The 19,851-nt window shown below is 39.1% G+C and overlaps 1 protein-coding gene across 1 annotated transcript; it reads right to left on the reverse strand.

Moving 5' to 3' along the window:
- Positions 1–298: 298 nt before the first annotated feature.
- Positions 299–19,638, reverse strand: hs3st3b1b (heparan sulfate (glucosamine) 3-O-sulfotransferase 3B1b). Its single transcript, XM_052571003.1, has 2 exons — positions 18,748–19,638; positions 299–3,176 (listed from the first exon to the last, which is right to left on the reverse strand). Exons 1-2 carry the CDS (start codon positions 19,323–19,325, stop codon positions 2,558–2,560), a joined length of 1,197 nt encoding a protein of 398 aa, XP_052426963.1. The 5' UTR covers positions 19,326–19,638; the 3' UTR covers positions 299–2,557.
- Positions 19,639–19,851: the final 213 nt, after the last annotated feature.

Genomic DNA, 19,851 nt, shown 5'->3' on the forward strand with positions numbered 1-19,851 from the left:
AAATAAAAAAAAAAAAAAAAGGTTCAAACTAAGATTCTACTGAAATGTACACTATGCAGATTTACTTTTTCACTGAGGATTTGTAACTGGTCTTAGAATTTATTTTACATCAAGATGCAAATTAAAGCTTTAATGGGAGAACTGAACCGATTAAAAATTTGATTTTTCTTTAGAATGATACCAAATTAAAATTCAGAAACACATTTCAAACTTAATGGTCAATGACTGTTTATCTATCATGTCTTATACTACAAGGCGGCACATTAATTGTGACCAGAGACAAGACAGAGTCGAGTAGTTTGGTAAAATATATATTTTATTTTATTCTTCATACAAAGCAAAAGTATGAATGTTGAGTATTTAATTATCTAGAAACATCCGTTCCATTTTCTCTTTTATGGTGTAAAATTAATTTTTGATACCACAAAATACTTGGTTTACATGTCTTCCTCACCATTTGTACATAAAGATCATTTCTAGTCTATGTATTTGTGTTATACTCAGAGTAAGACAAATATTTCTAACATCTGGATATCTCTATGAGGTTGAATAAAACTCAACCATTAAACAGATGCATCAGCACACACTGCCTGACCGTGAACAAAGATATGAAATGTTGCTCATACCAACTTTTGACAGATCAGAATTCATATGCAGTTCACATGTAATCAGTGAGGGACAAACTTTACCCAGAAAATGCCTGAGCAATAAAGCTCCTCTTCAACATCCCGGGACAGTTGTTTCTGAACCCAAAATCTCAATTGCACTGGTAAAAATCGCAGGAGGCCCATGGGTGAGCATTTGATGACAATTTGCTTGACCCTATTTCACTGCCATCATCCAACTGATTTGCTTTTAAATGCAATGTGAATGCAAGAAATAAGCTTTGATGATTTGATTACAGTTCACATTGTTTCTCTTTTGCCTCCTCAGAACATTACTTGATGAATTGAATAAAGTAGGGAAAATGCCCTGGGAAATGTACCTTAATTCAGACTAGAAGGCCAACAAGAATCGTACGGCTGTGTCCTCACAGCTGATAAATATTACAATCTCCTCTCTAAATGAAAGGAAGTTGGCTTAGCACAGGACTGGTCCGAGGCACAGCATGTTGCATCAGCTGATACAGAACTTTTTCATTTAGTTTTTTTTTTTTTTCTTTAAATGCATCCATCCAAAAACAAACAATTAGATAAACACTTCCCTCTGCATTTCATTTTCCAGTAAATTAAACAGGGGTGAAAAAGGCGAAGATTCAGTACATTCGTAATGCTATATTCTGCCTTAAAACCTCCCTGTGACCTCACCCCTTCAATTCTGCCCCAGGAACAGCATCTTAGCATGATGTTGGCATAAAAAGTGACATGTTGGCTCCATGCACCCTTCAGACTCTACACCTTGTGAGCTGATCCTGAATCAGGTGCTCTGAGTGAACAGTAACCAGAGCTGCATGAAGCCCAGTCATTCATCTTGCCTTCGAGACAGCCGCCATCTCAGTGGTCACAGGATGAATTTCACAGATAAAGAGCGACCGACTGTCTTCCGTGCTTTCAAGTAGAAACATAGACAAAAGCACAGAAAGGCTTGCATGAGAAAAAGATGAACAATGAGGCATCTCGATTCAAGCTCGTTAAAATTTGGCAAGAAGAACAGAACTGAGATGTGGCGGAAAACGCGTTTTGATGGGGTGAATGAGAAACGCTACTCCTTCACGCTAGGGGTTTTATATTCTAGTATGAGTAAAGCTTCTTCATAAACATAGGGGCCTGCCATCTATGAGGCTTATATGTCATCATTTGGCTCTTGCTTTTTAAACAAATCCAGTTCCTTTCAATGCTATCTTGACCTTTGAACCTTTCAGACAGGACAGCAGGCCGTTTCTGAGGTGGGAGAAAAGCTAATCGATCAGTTCAGATATGTTACGCGATTAGCATAATGTCGACATGCTGCCTTGCTGTTGTCTGAGATACGATTTAGCCATCGGCAGATTGGTCATTCATTACAGGAAAGGCCAGCGGTCGACTCTAAACATGAGTGACACTGTAAGTAGCAATTAGGGCTATTGAACGTCATGCTATTGAGTAAAGAAACACATCGGATCAGCTCTGTTGCTTATCGGCCGAATGTAGAAGGCCAATATGGAGTGTAATGAAACACGAAATGCGGTCAGAGAGTGAAATATAGTCCATTCCCAAAGATACACATCACTATACAAGTAGAACTGTATAAAGTCGCTGTTGGTTTGTAAATGCACAATACCCGTAACAAACTTTTTTGTCTGTCTTTGAATTTCGGAAGCACCATTAAATTAATTGTGAATGGAAATACGCACAGCAAATCAAAAATGTGGAATGTCGGTGGTGAGACTAGAGTTGGGCCGGACGTTATGTACAGTATGTTTAGGCAGCTTAGTGAATTAATTGCTTAGAAATTAAAAATAAATTATTATAAAATAGATTTCTGTACATTTTACATATACATAGCAATCATCTCAATGTCTTTTTGCCATTTCAAATACACAGAAAAAGAAAGAAAACAATGAGTCTTCCATTCACGGTTAATCCCAACCAAAGTTATGCCCAGTCATCTGGTAGAACTTCATGTTGAAAGGCCTGTAGAAGTCTCTAAGTCTCTGCACGACCTCAGGGTGAATGTTTGGATGGGTCCGGCCTTTGGTTTTACCCAGGCAATGGGGCTTGCTGCTGCCCTCTGCCTTTTTGAGACAAGGGAAGCCCTTGGTCTGGTTGAAGTAGAAGTGTTTGTCTGTGATGATCCTCTTGAGCCCCAAGAAGTCCTGCACGCGGCCCAGCTCTCCGGCCGGGTCACTGATCAGCCGCTCTCCACTCACGAACAGGATCTGGCTCATGGGGAAGAACTGCAGCCAGTTGTCCAGGTGTTTGGCGTAGATGCCGATCTGAATGGCGCTCCACGAGGTGTCGATCAACCCTGTAGTCCTGTTTTTGAACGTCAGGCTCTCAAAAGTAGGAATGTCAGGCTTCTTGGACAGTGTCTGTGTGTAGTCAGAGATGGCTCGAGTGACAGGGTCCCGGACCACCACGATCACCTTGGTGTCGCGGGACATAGCATAGATCCGGGCCGGAGCCTCGCGGGTCACAAAGTAGCTTGGTGTTTTCTCCATCGTGATCTGGCCATCAAGGGTCTTAGGCATTAGGTCCCTATGGAGAAAGAGAGAGAAACGAAATGGGATAAAGATGGAGGTTTAATGAAAACAAAACTTTTCATAATGCAATCAAACAGATGGAGCATGTGGCACTCCTCAATCAATGAGTCGATTTCAAGGCCTTGATTCTGGGTTAAATGTGATTTGCATCGGTTGCGAAACAAAACATGCATACTATGACACAGATGCATAAACCATGTTAAATGGCATGGCTGCTACTTTAGAGTAAGGGTTTTCTAATGAAATACAGAAGCATTGGAGAAGTGTTATTTGCTCCTTTGTTTCCTAAAAATCATGCCTAGATCAACCAATATTGCATTTTTCAAGTCTGTTCATACAGACTACTACATAAAAACATATGCATTATGAATATTGAGTATTGACAATTAGTATTATAATCATATATAATGTTAGTATATGATTATAATTAGTATTATAATCATCATTACATTAATAGACATAACATTATAAAGTTTATTTTAGAAGTCCCAATATTCAACAATTAATGTTTATGCTTCATTATTTTAACGTCCAAATATATATAGCGGATTCTGAATATGATTCCAATAATGTTCCAAAGTATGACCTCAACAAGGGTCTTACACTACTGACCACCCAAATCTAAACAAAGACTTATACTTCAAAGAGGCCGACACAAATGACCACACTTAGCAAAGGCCTTCAAAACATATGTGGATTCCACATGAAAGTTGTTCAGCCTTGTTTAAAGACAGCGATCCGCTTTAAGGCAGTTACAGGGTGAAATGGATAGGGTATGTACAGGACCGCAATCAAGGGACATTTTTAAATGAAAAGTGAACACGCATGTTAACGCCAAGCAAGCTTTGGTTTCACAACTCTGTCCAATCAGGAAGAGTGGATTATGGTGGAAGAGGTGATAACAGAGGACGTTGATGGACACATGGGGGTATGGATCCCATTTCATTGGCACACACGCTTAGAAACTTTGACGTGTTAAAAAGTGCGGAAACACATCTGAAGAAAGTTTAGCTTCTGCTGACTGAAAATTTCAAGGCATTGAAGATGATATATAATGAGAAATCAACCAAAGAAAATAACAGAACACCAAATTTAAGGGATGGAGATAAGTATAGATAACATAGTGTGAATTTCAACCATGCTCAGACGTCAACAGACCTAGAATGAGCCTCCTTGGGGTATCAGTGGGCAAACAGATAAAGCTCTTGCTGGCCTGTTGTCTCTGGAGTATCGAGCCTTGTTGTTCGCACCAGGGCTAATTTACTGCCGCATTGTGAAGTGCGCTGTCAGCGTCTGGTGTAATCCTGCTTTGCGTATTTACACCCTGCGGAAACGAGGCTACGGGCAATTCAAGAGTCTGCAAACAATTTGTTGAAGGATATCACACACACACTTCAGTGGATCAGTTTATTCCAACTCTCCAAACAGTCTTCAGTAAAAGCCGGACTATTTTTACCACTGGTGTTCTCTAGTTAGAGGTGAGAGCCCCTCAGCACCAAAGCAGCGAGAGGTGTTATCATAAACAAAACCAATGGAGAGTGTTTCAATGCGGACATAAATTTCAAAACTATATACCAGGTGCTGCTGTAGACCTAGATTTTTGCTGCACTTTGCTATTTTTTTTTTTTTTTTTTGCTATACAGCAACTGCAGTGCACTAACTCTCTGCACTAAAGGATTTTTCAAGATCACACAGCTGAAACTATGTGTGAAAAAATCCCCATTTTGCAATTGAAAATCAGGCAGCGCTGGATTCAGAAAGCGAGAACAGCCTAAGGCTGCAGGAGGTAACGTGTTGATTTATTTGATGGAAAACTGTTGGCAGATTTGTGTGGTTACATGGCTTCTCTAAAGAGCTGGCCACAGATCCAATTATGATTATATCAGTTTGATTACTGCTCTGTCAGAACACTGGAGTGAGAGTTTGAGGGAAAGAACACAAGGGGAAAAAATCCTCATTAATCTCTGTGAAATGAAAACAGATTATGTTAGTGCCTTTTTATGCAGTGACGCACTCTCGTACCATCATCTGCACGGTTTAACTGTTTATCTCTAGTCTGGAAGAAATATAAATGTGTTGGCTTACTAATATTTAGCCTCTTAGTGTGTGGTTTTAGAAAAAAAAAGGATATTTACTAACTATTGCACAATAGGAGCAAACCAGTTGTATGTGTGCATGTGTGGTGCTAATGAGGTGAAGAGATAATGCAGGCTTTTACAGTTAAATGAACCACCCACACCTACTGTGCTGGGGAGTAAAGAAACACACACACACACACACACACACACAAACTGCAGATACAAAACACACATATATCCCTGTATATAAAGGATTAAAATTGCTAATAGAAAAACAAGGAAAAATGAATGGATGAAAGGATAGATAGATGGATAGATTACAAGACACTAAAAAACGTAAAAGCCTCCAACGATTCTCTCACCTCACTTCTTTTACTTTGGCAGAGGGCAAAAGAAAAGTTAGGGAGGGAGGAAAGGGGTTGAGGAAGACAAGTAGGCATGCTCTCGGAAAAACAATAGCCTTTCTTGCCGGTTTTGATTTATGAGGTGCTTCTTTTTAGACATTCCGTCAGCACACAGGCAAAGCTTTGACACCGGGGCCTTCTTTTTTCCCCTCTTTTCTTTGAAAACCGAGCATTGTCCTTCAATGATCTGAAAGCGCAAGGGCCGTGGAGAGGCCATAGAGAAAAGGGGGAGGGTGTCCATTGAAGGATGAGTGGAAAACACTTCTCCAGCTCTCTCAGGGCTGGGCGAGAGGAGGCTGTGGAGAGCTCTTGAGCCGAACGTGTGCCTCGCCGGCATACAGGCGCACGCTGCCACTGGAGCAGGTAAAGATACTCTGTGTATTAATTATTAAAATGGGGATTAGAAAGTGGATATGAGTGCTCGAAATGATTCTACTGATAAAAAGGGTCACTCCTCTCAAATGATAAGGCAAGGTCAAAGACTGCCCTCGCCTCTTGGGTTTTCTGTCTAATTCATTCATAATGCAATTCTGCCCATAATCATAGCTGTTCTGGATCAACTCTGGATGTGTGTTTAGTGCACCTTGTTTAAACTGGAGAGAACATCAGAAAGTTAACTTTTTTTTCACTCCAATATATTTTACTCCATGACCCTGAGGGGCATGTTGAAAGGCTTTCTATCCAGTAGAGATAAATCAACAAAGAAGAAAATGACAGACCAAAGCACAACAGAGAACAAAAGACACAGAAGGGAGTTTTTATAACAATGTTTTTGTCCTCTGTCGAATTTGTTTTATTAAGAAGAGCATGTTTTGCTTAAGATAGACACAGTAGCCCCCAAGCTTGCTTTATCTATGATCTCAATGCTTTCAAGTGACAAGGATTATAGTATATCTGTCTTTCAACTCGGGCATTATTATGGTTATATTCATGCCAGCTGATTGGGACTAGAAGCATGTTTTATATCTACCGCTTTGAGTCTTGGAGGGATCAGAGAAACACAGACATATCTGCACTTTGTTTCTGAAGAGCAAGTCAAAACAAACACAACTTTGGAACACCTGTGTGTGTGTGTCTTTCATAGACATCTCCTAAGCATAAGAACTCACCGCTGCTGCAGTAGCGGCAAGCTGAAGAGCTGTCTGAGTAAACTGCAGTGCAATAAAGTCTCAGCAGTCAAATAAACTTAAATTAATTGCCAATGAGTTTAACAGCTCAGCTGCTTGGGCTTGGTACACTAGTAAGATAAAGAGCAGAGCAGCAGAACAGTTATGTGAAATGGCAGTCCTTGTTCCAGAATGGTAGTTTGAGAGTTTGCCTGTGCATGAGAGTGAAAGTGTGTCATAATCATTAAGGGCTCGTTCACTCATAAATTAATGTTTTCATCATTGATTCTCCATCATTTTGTCTCAAAGTTTTATATGACTATATATATGTGTAAATTGTATGTGCATATATATATATATATATATATATATATATATATATATATATATATATATACTTTAATAAAATCTGTTAAATAAAATCATTTGATAATACAATATATATAATAAATGAAAAATAACAAATAACAAAATATTTGAAACTCATTTTAGTGAGTAAATAAAATAATAATAAAAAAGAGTCTTATACATCTGCAACCAGTGGTTCACACACTATAGCCTCGGTTCCATAATCAGACTATTGATTAAAGTGTTCTAACCCCAGACTACCAGTGTCACGAGGATCAGAGTGTTTGAGTGACACTTCACCCTACCAAAGGCTGGCACTTTTACCCCTTGCACTTTAGACTGTCAGAAATGGAGGATGGAAATAAACAGATGTGACATTCATGCATGAAAAGACGATGGCCAATACTAGAAATTGTTCAGGAGAAAGTCCGCTGCCACGTCATGAACGGGTGAGAGTGAGCTGATAAGCGACCGTCTCTCTCTGGGCTAAATCATTTAAAGTTCTAGTTTGAAGCATGACTTCAAGTGACCACTTCTTTACTGTCTGGAAAGCCTGCCGGGACGGAGGCCGTGTGGCTACATCTGGTAAATCCAGGCACCTCCCATGCCGCTCCATACAGACAATATTTTCTGCTCTTTGTCGTCATAGAGACCTTAGCTAGGCTGTAGTTTTGAAATACACCCCGCAGAGTCTGGAGCCTTGACAATATATTTAACCGCAGAGCAAAACTGCAGCCGTAAATCTATGGAGGAAAGCTGGATTTTATAGCACAAGCACCAGGAGAATGGTAATGGGGTGGCGAGGGGAGAAAAGAAAGAGAAAAATAGCGAGTGACAGAGCCAGGATGAGCATGTGTGCAGCAGCTTTAAGTTACCGCTGTATTTTGAAAGGTACGCAGCCACTTAGAGCCTCCTGACGGTTGGTTTCCTGAGTGAGAATTGCCAGAGATCTCCTCTTAACCTGCAAAGCTGGAGCCAAGACAGTAGATTGTACTAGCACGAGTGTTTTATGAATATCCCAAATTCTAATGGCTATATTTTACCTTTTCCTTGCATAACCTTTCTCGTTTCACGTCTAGCTCTTCCTCGGGTTTCTCCTCAGCCTCTGATCTTTGCCATGCAACCCTGGCGTGAACATAAAGAGGTGTAAACGGCCATCTCCGTCGGGCCCGTCTAAGGTGTTGGTGTGTCTAAGCTTCAGTTTCTGACATTCTCGCTGATGGATCTCGTCACTGGATCTGCATCCGATGGACGGAGAAAGCCTCTCTCACGTGGTTCGACTGCTCTCATTGATAAATAATGAAAGAACAGAAGGATTGTAGACATTTCCGACCTGCCTTTCTCTGAAAATAGACACACTCTTCCTTTAGAGTCGTCTCTAAAGAGGGTTATACCTTAATGCTGATCTAGTTTCTCATTAAATTATTATTGCTGAGCTAGCAGCCAGACTCAGGCTTTCTGAAAACTACTTCATCGGTGTCTTAAGGGCTAAAAACATCTGCTTGAAACTGTGAACGGTTGGCCCCTCAACACTAAAGAGAAACATTGAGTTGTTTAATCTGTATATTTTCTCTCTCAGAGCAGGGGGCTTTGGTTTTGGGATCAAGACTGGTCTGCTTTAGGGTGTCAAGGGCAGAAAAATATATTTAGGTCTCCCTGTAGTGCTGTATATAGAAAGACATTGGACATAAAGTGAGTATCGTGAGAGAGGGTATCTACTCAGCAATCATACTGAGGTCTAGGCTTGACTTGTGCCAACCACAATTTCAGGCCCATTTTCTTTCTTCTTTTCTTTCCCTCTCTCACTCTCAAACTCATTTGAAACCACAGCAGCCTCTGAGAAGGACAGAACACACATAAATCACTGAGACCTCGGGCTCTGTACATTGCAATCTGCCCAGACTCTGTTTCAGCTTTATTTGCTGCCATTCAACACCTACCAAAATCTCTTTAAAACAAGAGAAGGGTGTGTTTTCTGCTGTCTGAAGAACACATTGAGTTACGTCCCCTACAGTTGTGCCAACTGAGTGGAATTACTGTGTGTTAGCGTAGCAACAAGGCTGCGCAAGAAGAGGCTGCCATCAGCTCTGAATAAAAGATGGAGGGATGAGATGGTAATAAAGTGCACTTTTCTCTCAATCAGGCATGCATCTTACAGTGCTGTAGCATGTACTTAAGATCTGTTTGTAGGGCTGGCAACTTTGACTCTATTGGAGAGGTGCTTCTGTTTAAAAAAGTAAGTAGGATGAATTTGTCACTGCTCATCTGACCCACCTGACCATTGTGGTCTCTGAATATGTCTATTTTTGACTTTTTTTTTTTTTTTGTGTGTGTCTTTTGTCTGAAAATTAAAGGTCTGATAAATTAACATTTTAACATTTTGCATACTATGCCCTGTAAAAAGTGAGGTTTTGGACAAAATCAGCATAAATCATTATTTTGTACATAAATGACTTTGCACTGATAAAAAAACAACACATTTTATAAAAGTTTTAATTCAGAACATACTAGAACAAAAGTACTAGAACTATGTTTTGATGTTTACGATTAAGGTACGTCGACCCAAAAATGCGTAAAAAATAAATAAATAAAAAATAAAAATTGGCTCATATTTAATCCAGTAGGCATTGCAGGCATTTAAAATCATTATTACCTGTCCTTGACAATCGCAAGCTACTTTATTAGCAAAAATAAATTATTTACGCTGATAGTAACCAAAATTCAGTTTTGTCTAGGGTATTTCCAAACATTTAGGTGGTAAATGGATAACCTGAAAAGGTAAATAAAAAGTAAATTAAATAAAAAATTCAGTTTGTTGAATGCAACTCTATATAAAAAAAAAAAATAATAAAAATAAAATAAATAAATAAATAAATAAAAAAAATATTTTATATATATATATATATATATATATATATATATATATATATATATATATATATATATATATATATATATATATTTCATTATAACAAATCGCCCAATGCATATAATTTTGTATCCTATATTAAGTATTGACTGCCCCATGTTCACTCGCAGTAATTCCACAAACAATAGCCTTTCCATTGAATCTACTTGAGTTATTAGCAGTGATCAAGCCAGTACCCCAGTGTTTATCTTGCTCTTGCTAATCCGCAGTGATAAGCTTGTTTACTTTGGGTGTTTGTAGAGGGTTTTAACGGACTCAGTCCCACACTTCATTTACATTCCCACTGAGTGACACAACGAGTCTCTAGACTGTTAGCGGTGTTTAGTGTAACTAGACTTGATGAGATTTTAACTTGTTTACTAAGGCTATTAGCAAAGCTACAAAGCCAGTGTGCAGTTTTGCTTTGAGTCTAAATGTTGCCTTGTATTTTTTTTACACATACTATTGACGCTGGAAAGTAAAATAGTTCTGCTGGCATGTCAAAAAGATCATCTCATCGGACAGTAGGATACCTCGCTAGATTGTTGTAAAATTGGCAACAAGACTTTCAAGATTTCAATAAATTTTTCAATGTTCAAAGCCATCACACTCAAACACAAGAACACACATGCATGCACGTATTATATCCTGTTTTGCTTGGCACAAGATCTGCTCCAGCTGAGGAGCTTTTGAAGACAGGTGAGCTTTAAAGAGCTGGGAATTTCCTCCAAGTCTGTCAACTGGTTACATCAGAGGCTTCCAGCACAGCTGCACTACTTTGACGCTGCAGGATAATGGTTTACAAATTCTTCCAGACTAGTATTCTTCATTGTTTACCCATAAGTAGCTAAATTAAGTGGTGATAGCACCAGAAATGACAATTAAACTACAGGTATAAGACAAGACGACTAACAAGAGTGTACAGATCTCTCCTAAGGCAACTCCACAAATGTATTTTTGGCCGGTAGCCTAGCTACAGTCCACTTTGGTATATCAGCACCAGTTGAAGACAATGTAACTGGCATGAAACACAAAGAGATCACTGTCAAATGCTTCTGCTGAAAGTAATCAGCCGAGTGCGGATGTCACAGGTGTAATTTGATTTCAGGGGTTGCTATTTCAGCAGGCATGTTGATGTATTGCGAGTACGATGACAAATGTTTTTGCTTTCCTTTCTCTCTGCTGTCCGTGTTCCAGAAGGCCTTAGGGTCTCACAAGAAACAAGATCTGAAGTCTTGGTGCCAAGAGGACAAGCCATTCAACCACATAATGCAGATTTGAAGAGACATTTGAGAAATGGGCTATGAAACCAAGAAAAGCAGTCAACTAATAACGTGCTAGCTTGGTTTGTTTTCAAGTCTTTTCATTCCTGATATGACTTCAGCCAATGATATTCTTATTGGTTGCTGAAGTGAAAACATACAGTACTACAGAGTATGCATTCAATTAAGTATGCACTAATATTTAAATTCTGACTCATGTATAATTGTACTTATTGTCATGTTGTAGCTAATAAGTAAAAAAGGGCAATTTTAAAATTGCATTCTGAAACAAAAAAAGGCACCACAGCATTATAATGAATTTTAGCTGTATTGTAAATTATAATATAAATGAACTTATGCAAATGATTTAAGTGTATTAAATATTTTATTAACTGTTAAAAGCATTTTTTTTTACAAGTTAATCTAAACTTAAAAATAAGGAACAACAGGGAAAATGAACATGCACTTATATATTAAAAATAGTGGGACATAAACAATTCAATATCTATTTATTGTGCATCATTAAATGCAATGAAACATTATATACAATATAATATATAATATGAGACTATGAAGTAGAAAGTAACAGAGTAAATCTGTGCATTATTGACAATGTAAAAAAGTAAAATTCTCACTATAAAAAAAGATGACATACAGACTTGTCATATGTTCTTACTTATTTTCTAATGGCTGGTTCTTTTCCTAGAAGAGCAAGAAAGAAAGAAAACAATGCAAAAAGCTAAAAAGAGAAAGTGAGAGGACAAAAGTGGTGACAGTTCCTGGGCTACAGGGAGACACTGGCTTTGTTGCCCTGGAGCTCAGCTCATGCTGTGCTCCTCTGGGCACATCAGCAGTGTGTGTGTGTGTGTGTGTGTGTTCCTTTAATTATCTGCTCTTTTCTCGCTGGGGTTAATGGAAACCTCAGGGGGTCTCTACTTCTCCCTGATCCTCTGCTTTTCACTTTCTTCACAGATAGACAGACAGTCACACACACGCACAAACAAACATTGTGCCTCTAAAAAAATAATCTGCAGTCAGCGGTTATATAGTATCACTTCAAGCTTCTTCTCACTTCTCACTGCTTCTGCTAATAATCCTCCTTAGGGCGTCAAACTTTCAGAAAATGAACTCTGATGATCACACACTTGGGAGGAGACAGACCTGGAAGGAGAAATGGGCCAACAATTACCGGACCGCGTGCTGAAGCCCCCAGGCTCCTGTAAATGCTGTTTATTTAGCTATAATGAATGAGCATTTACTTGTTGAAGAAAGAGAGCATTATTCTAACATCCGACATCCAAATTATCGCCTCGTTTAAAAAGAGCCCAATTCACTGCAAGCTCAGAGGGAGGGTCCGTACACAACAGGCCACTGAAATGTGAAAAAAGGTGGAAGGGGCTGGGTTTTATCTTGCATATTTGCATATAGCTGGTTTTAAACGGTCCAATCAACCAGAGAGAGTTTATACGTAAATTATTTCCCAATACTAGGAAGAAAAAAGTTGAATGATCAGTTATAAACAATCCCTCATCTTCTGTTTGTCACTGGTTGCATATGTTGGGTGTTTGAATGTGTGTATGAGAGATAATATTCCAGTAGGAAGGTTAGAAACACGAGCTTTTGACATCAAGTTCCTGTCTGCCTTTATTTTATCCTCCAACAGGAGGTTCCTGCTGAGGGCGGCCATGTTATTTTGCTTTTCTCTGGAGGAGACTGTAGTTTCTCAATGGCAGACCACCACAGTGGGCCTCTACTGTCCGCCTCTCCCCATGCCATCCCTTTTACAATTAGCCGGTGGTAATTTGGCGAATGAAAGCCCCTTTCTCTAGACTAAGACCCTCCTTGCTTGGTCTACCCCACTGGTAAACCCATGCCAGCTCAAGTAGGGGCCCACTTTCTCTCTGACCAATGTGCCCGGTTGGGGGTGGCCTTATGTGGGCACTGAGGCCTACAAAAGCCCCGCCTCTGATGGGGGAACTAGAGCTCGATGTGGGGCCTGACTCTAATATAAGATACAAGGAGAGAAGACACGTACGAGAGGGTCTTTATCTATGTTCTTCTACAATTACACATCATATATAAGTCAAAATGTGAGGTTTAGCAGAAAAAAACAAAGAGGAGATGGAGAAGATAAGATGGACCGAGATTCTCTTCTCAGAAGTGTGAGAGATGAGTTCCACAAGAGGAGAAAGCAGAAACAGAGCTGAGATTGAACACAAAAGCAGAGTAATCCTTTGGTCTAAAGGATGCTGAGCAGTTTTGCCAACACTAAAGCATCATTTGGAGGCAGTCCTTTGAATGTCCTCAGTCAGCTCTGCTCACGCTTTCAATAGAGGATGTCAACCTGCTGACTGCTGAATGGATGACCGGTCAAGGTTCAGATCCAGCTGAGTAGAGGAAGTCTATTCGACTATGAGACCGAACTGCTTTCATGGATGCTGCTCCTTAATCCTGACCTGGGATCAGTTTATAGTTTTAAATTACACCAATTACCAAAGTGACTGAAGGCAAAGTATCTCAATCAAAAAAGAAAGTACTGAACCAATTTCTATATATATATATATATATATATATATATATATATATATATATATATAGAAAACATTTCCATTTAATTCCCATCAATTTTGGAGTTTAATAACTAAATGTGTGTGTTCAGGCAGGATGGGGCTTGATCGCGCCTCACCTGCAGTGCAGATGGTCTTTACAGAGACAACGTTGCTCAACTGATTCACAGATAACTCAAGCCACAAAGACCTTTGACCCAACACTACACAGAGCCCGGCACAGCGTAAACTAATCAATACATGTAGTCCCAAAGAGTCTTAGCTATCTGTGCGAGTGTGGGTACGTTACTTTTAGAAATGTCACCAACTCCCTGAATCCATCAGAGCAGTCACCAAATCAAGTTATTAATTTCAGTGATAAAATATTTAAATAAAATATACTAACAATAATAAAGCAATATAATATCATATGTCCTGATGTTCATTTTTAAATTACTATTTACTTTTATTTTGTAATGTGCCAAATTAGAAGCTTCCCTGTATAACTTACAACAATAGTTGAAACTTTTTCATATGTGGCCCCTGCTTTGTACAAGCGGGGAGGAGGGGGTTACTGGCCCCAGTGTCCGTATGGGTCACCTACATGATTGTTTGAACACCCCATGGAGTGTGGGTACAAAAGCAGAGGCATCCATCCAAAACTAGCCATTCCATGGATGGAAGTGCTTATCTGGACAAGGTGGCAGGGGGTTACAGCCCTCCAAGCACTTCAGAACTTTCAAGTGACATGCTTTCAAGAGCGTTCTCTGGTCCGATAGCGGAACGGGATTTTTTGCGGAGCACTTCCCTCTTTTGGAACAATGCTCCGCTTGTCCCTTTGTTGGCCTGCGGTTACAGACCGTGTTGTTTAATGGCTGCTATTCAGAAAACACACCCTTAATCTCAGGATGGAGTCGGGGATTGCATTGTGCTACTAGATACCTGACATTCAAACACTCGCTGGAGAAAGATACACAGACTAAAAGTAACCAGATGAGTATCTGTTTACAGTATGGTTGAAAACCAGCAAGGAGGAGTCGACTAAAAAACTGCTTTGGCAGAGTTGAAAATTATGTAATATTAAGTCAAACGCAGCACCAGGGCCTCCACAACGTTTGCCGTTCCAGCTGGGACCCTGACTGTCTGGGTGGGTGTGTGGGATTTTTGAGAAGCCAACTCAACTGCTTATTAAATCATCAGAGTCTCCGCGAAAAAGCAGCAAAACCAGCAGAGATTTTGCAAGGTCTCACAAATCAGAAATGTAGTTGAAACTGAAAACTGCGAAAGGAGAATTGCCAAAGTTATTACTCAACAATTCAATCCACTAAGACTTAAGCTATTCACTGTAATATCTCTAACAAATAAACTGGCAGTTGTTATAAACTTTACATTGACCAGACATTCTTGGGAGAAGATCATAACAAAATGTGAAGTGCCTGCAGATAATGTTTGAATGTCTATGAATCATACACCAGACTTACAGTATCTAAAACAGCCTGAACAGGTCTAACCAGTACTGAGGAACAAAAGCTCATCTGCCATATTTCTTTCTATAGCTCACTGTAGCACAAAAAGGTTAATCACTACTTTCTGATAAACAGAGTTAACAGATCCACAGTAAAACACCTTATTAAAAATGACTTGCATGCTTTCCATGCGCTGGGATTATTTTAAAATGCATCGTTTCTGCACTATGAACTCTTCCATTACACAGAAAATCACTTTTACTGAATATGGGACACTCTTAAAACTTAAGATTTAGAGTCATTTTCAGTCCTGAGAGAGAAATTAAAAAAAAAAAAAATACTTTGGCCATTCCACTTCTTTAAAAAGACAAGAAGGGACCAAACGGTCATGTCAGCACAGAGGGTTTACACACTCTCCAATGCCGTTTTAGACCAGGTCACACAGAGACGTCGGAGAAATAAAAGAGAGAGAGAGAGAAGTAAGAGCAAATGAAAAAAAAAAAAAGTCTGTATTTGTTTGTGCCCCGTATCTTCAAACCAAACAGCAGTGGCCAGATATAGAATTTCGCTGTAGCATCGAATGTCCAACTCAAACCAGCTGCGATGGCATGTGAATCCTGTAAAACTTGAGACAGAAAACTCTCTCATAAGAGTAGAAAACAAGCATTATACCCTTCAACGCCCAGTGTTTTCATCTACTGGATTTGTACATGTAATTTATCTGGTGTTTACTCGACAGAGTTACTTTCAATCAACTATGTAACTTGGGAAAGGATCTGCTCTTCATTTGGAGCATTTTCCTTTTTTAATATGAAGGACAATTTTGAATAAAAAGACATTTTAGAGGAAATCCCTGGTTTTACATCCCACATCCACTGACCAGACAACTTCACTTTTTCCAGAAAGAAAAAAAAAAAAGTTACTTGATTTGAAAAAAAAAATAAAAAAAAATAAAACCCTGCCCTGGTGATTTTAAAAATAAATTGTTTCAGGTTTCTTTTCAGTATAACTTTAATTGAAATAAATTAAATTCCATTTAACACTTCTGGCGGTTTTCTCATTATATGTGTGTGTTTTAAAAGATAGGATAATCCATGTGATCAATTAATTTAATTTAGCAAATGAAGGACATGTAAGAATCTGAACAATTTTTGAACAATCTTGACTGATTTTGCTGTACGAGCCTAAATTTGCATTAGGCTGAAGTGAGGCCCCAACATTTAAATAATTAATCAAATAAATCTTTGTTTTTTTTTCTTCTTTCTCAACATCCATGAATATAACTCCCTTTTCATCTAAGCTGGACTACCGAGCATTCACTACAACGCCCATTCTTTCACCCGTCCTGTTTTTTGTTATAGGGGCCCTGATACGTCGCATATATTTAAAAGCACTGGGCTTTCACCCCCTCAAACCTTTGCAAATCTGTTTAGAGAGACAGGCGTGCAGTCCAGTACTGTTTTATCAACTTAGTGAGTGTTTCTTTCCGCTCTGTGTCTGGGGTAAGCAGAGACTCTGGGGCAAAAAGGAAGAAAAAAAAAAAAAAAACATCTCCCTTTCTTTCTTCAGCTTCATTTCATACAAGCTATACATTTGTTTCAATACATTTTACAGTACAACATTAATAATGTTAACAAATAGTTCATCAAAATGTCATCACATTTAAATACTGCAACACAGGCCTTTAAGTAGGCTAACTAAAAAAATCCAAAATCTACTCCGAAAGTTAATTTGAAACAAAAGTTTGGAGTTCTTTAAGCGAGTGTGAATTTATGAGCTCTCATACTGTGCTCTGGCACATTAGTAAATAAAATGGAAAAGACCGATTAGTAATGTCCAAAACAAGCTCAAAGGAAACTGCTATGCGTAACTGTAAATAAAATTTCAAATAAAAGCCGAAATGTTTAACATGAAATTTTACGGGTTGTCAGAACACACAAAAAAAAAAAAAAAAAAAACAGCTGTGCTGAGCTAAACTTATATTCAAGACATTATAAACAAATATAGTACAATTTTCACAAGCTTCTAATTTTATTGGTCCCATTATGTTTACTAATTACATTCAAGTATGATTATTATTATCCATTTAGTCTATTTCTCTTGATTAAGAGACCGAAAATAAAGGTCAGTCACACTTCTGAAATGCTCGCATCATTGTCATCCAACTTTATGAATCGACAGTAATTTCTGTCATTTCTACTTTTTTTTTTCTCTTATCATGTTGCATTCGTGTTTAAGATAATTGTAGAGTAAAACTGAGGTCTGTGCCAAAAAGGAATAAAAAATAAATAAAAATGCAGAACGTATATTTTACAAGTTTTAAAAGTGAGCGCAAAAGCAGAGGTCCGTTAACCTGCAATGATCAGTGTGTCCAACAGAGACCACTGCGTCATCTGCGGTCGGACACGAGTCACCTCCGAAGATATTACAATCACAAAAAACCTGTGTCATTGCCGACCTATTGTGTTTATTTGAATTATATCCCTCTGAATTAATGTGTATTCGTAGCACTGTGCTCGCTCAACTATTCAGCGCCGAGTCTGATAGCTGGACAGTAGCAGGAATAGCGATACCAAAGTAAATGTTTAAACTGGAATCTGAAAACGACCGCTTCTACAACTATGCGTTTCTAGACTGAATGGAAACCATACAGAACATGCCATTTACATAATAATAATTACATTTGTTTGCCTAGAAAGGTTTGAGATCGAGCCAAAGGGTAAAATTACATAATGAATGACAGATAACACAAAAAAGACCAATGCATGAGGGAAGACAAGGTTCGCTCTTGAAAAAAAAGAAAAGAAAGAAAAGAAATAGTGTTATTTTATAACACAGTGCTTATTAAAAAAAAAAAACACGCAGCAGTCAAACTATTAAAGCACAGATAAATTATTAATTAAAAAAGGGAGTAGCCTAGCTGAATTCAAAAGCAGTGTAGACTACATTATATTTTCCGTGTTCTCTCATTTTGAATATATCGTAGGCGTATTTCTTACTGTATAAAAATAATTGTAAAAAAGTTGCAGGAGTCCATTCATTCCAATTAAAGCTTAAATTTACGATTAATTTACGATCTTACAACTGTGAATTTTAGGGTAGTAGGCTATTAATTAAACTCAAAGTGGTCGTAAAAGTACAACGAAGTTATTAGTTAGTCAATATGAATTAGGCTATTATGTAAATGTGGCAATTAAACGCGTAAAATTTAAGTCGGGATTAAATTTACAACTTAACTATAGTTGAAAAGAATTCCAACACATTGTTAAACTTCTGAGGATCAAACTAATTAAACATTAAATTAAAAATCTTTAAATAATAAATATAAAAAAAAAAAAAAAAAGCTATTTTGGAAAGGGTAGGATCTACTTCATTTTAGAACAATATAGGCGAATAGAAGTAGGCTACATGACGTGTAAATTAGCATATTTATTATTAACGTTCTTACCTGTACCAGTCCATTCCGTTGTCATAGTTACGGTCGAAGAAGTGAGGTTCGGCTCCGACCGCGCGAATATCTGGATGCACGCGCAGAAACTCCAGCAGCGCGCGCGTTCCGCCCTTTTTCACCCCGATGATAATCGCCTGAGGCAGCTTCTTACTGCCCGAGCCGTTGGAGAAACTCGACAGCGGAGAAACTCTCCTGCCGTCGTCCCACTCCTCAGCCCGGTCCGCGTCCGCTTCATCTTTAGAGAAGTCTCTGGGAGCTCTCCGGATCGAGGGCTCGTCATAATCTGACTCTACCTCCGTCCACGAGCTCTGCGGTCTGGACAGGAGCTTGGACATCATCAGGTCCGGCCGGCCACTTTCTGCCTCGGCATGTTTCCCGAGGAAATCCGTCTCCTTCGCTCGGTTGTTATTATTATTGTCCACAACTAAACTTGGTGGCATAGTGGCACAGTAGCCCACGCAGGAGTACAGCATGTAGACCCAGAGGAGCAGCATAACGAAGAGGAGCCCGAGTTTCTTCTTCACGGGACTGACAGAGAGTGCGTAAAAATGGTGACAGAACAGGCTATATTCCATAAGCCCTGTGCATGCAGACCATCACACTCCAGCTGGACATATTGACAAGTGACATCAGGTACAGTTCTGTCCAGGTCGAATCCCCTCCTCAGGAGTCTTTAAAAGCCATTGGAGTGCACAATAAAATCCTCAGACGTGAAATAACCCAAAGTATTTCATTTCAAACCCAAAGTGAACGGGACGTCTTGGAATGCGAGTTCAGTCAGCTGTTCTTGCTCATATCTGCGGGAGGAAACGAGAAAACTATCGAGACCGACCGGTGCACTTGATCCCCAGCCGCAGAAGCTGCTCCCGGCCGCATCCTCGAGTGTCTGAGCGCTTTCCAGAGAGAAGACCTTATACAGCGTTGATGCGTTTGATTGACAACAGGGCCAGCCTACCGCTGAGCGCTCATTTGAATAAAGGCGGGGCTGTTTCAAGACGCCTGCCAATCAGAGAGCAATATAGGCGGGAATTTTAGACAAGGCACTTGGTCGCAGATGCGATTAAACGCTCTTATTGGATAGAGAACCATCGGAATCCTTTT

Source organism: Carassius gibelio, chromosome B12 (assembly GCF_023724105.1).
Source record: "Carassius gibelio isolate Cgi1373 ecotype wild population from Czech Republic chromosome B12, carGib1.2-hapl.c, whole genome shotgun sequence".
NCBI classification, from domain to species: Eukaryota; Metazoa; Chordata; class Actinopteri; order Cypriniformes; family Cyprinidae; genus Carassius; species Carassius gibelio.

Excerpts from the sequence above, each read along its gene's own strand:
- hs3st3b1b (XM_052571003.1), bottom strand. The coding sequence starts at position 19,325 with ATGGAATATAGCCTGTTCTGTCACCATTTTTACGCACTCTCTGTCAGT. Across the intron at positions 3,177-18,747 it reads AACGGAATGGACTGGTACAG|GGACCTAATGCCTAAGACCC; the intron begins GTAAGAACGTTA and ends CTTTCTCCATAG.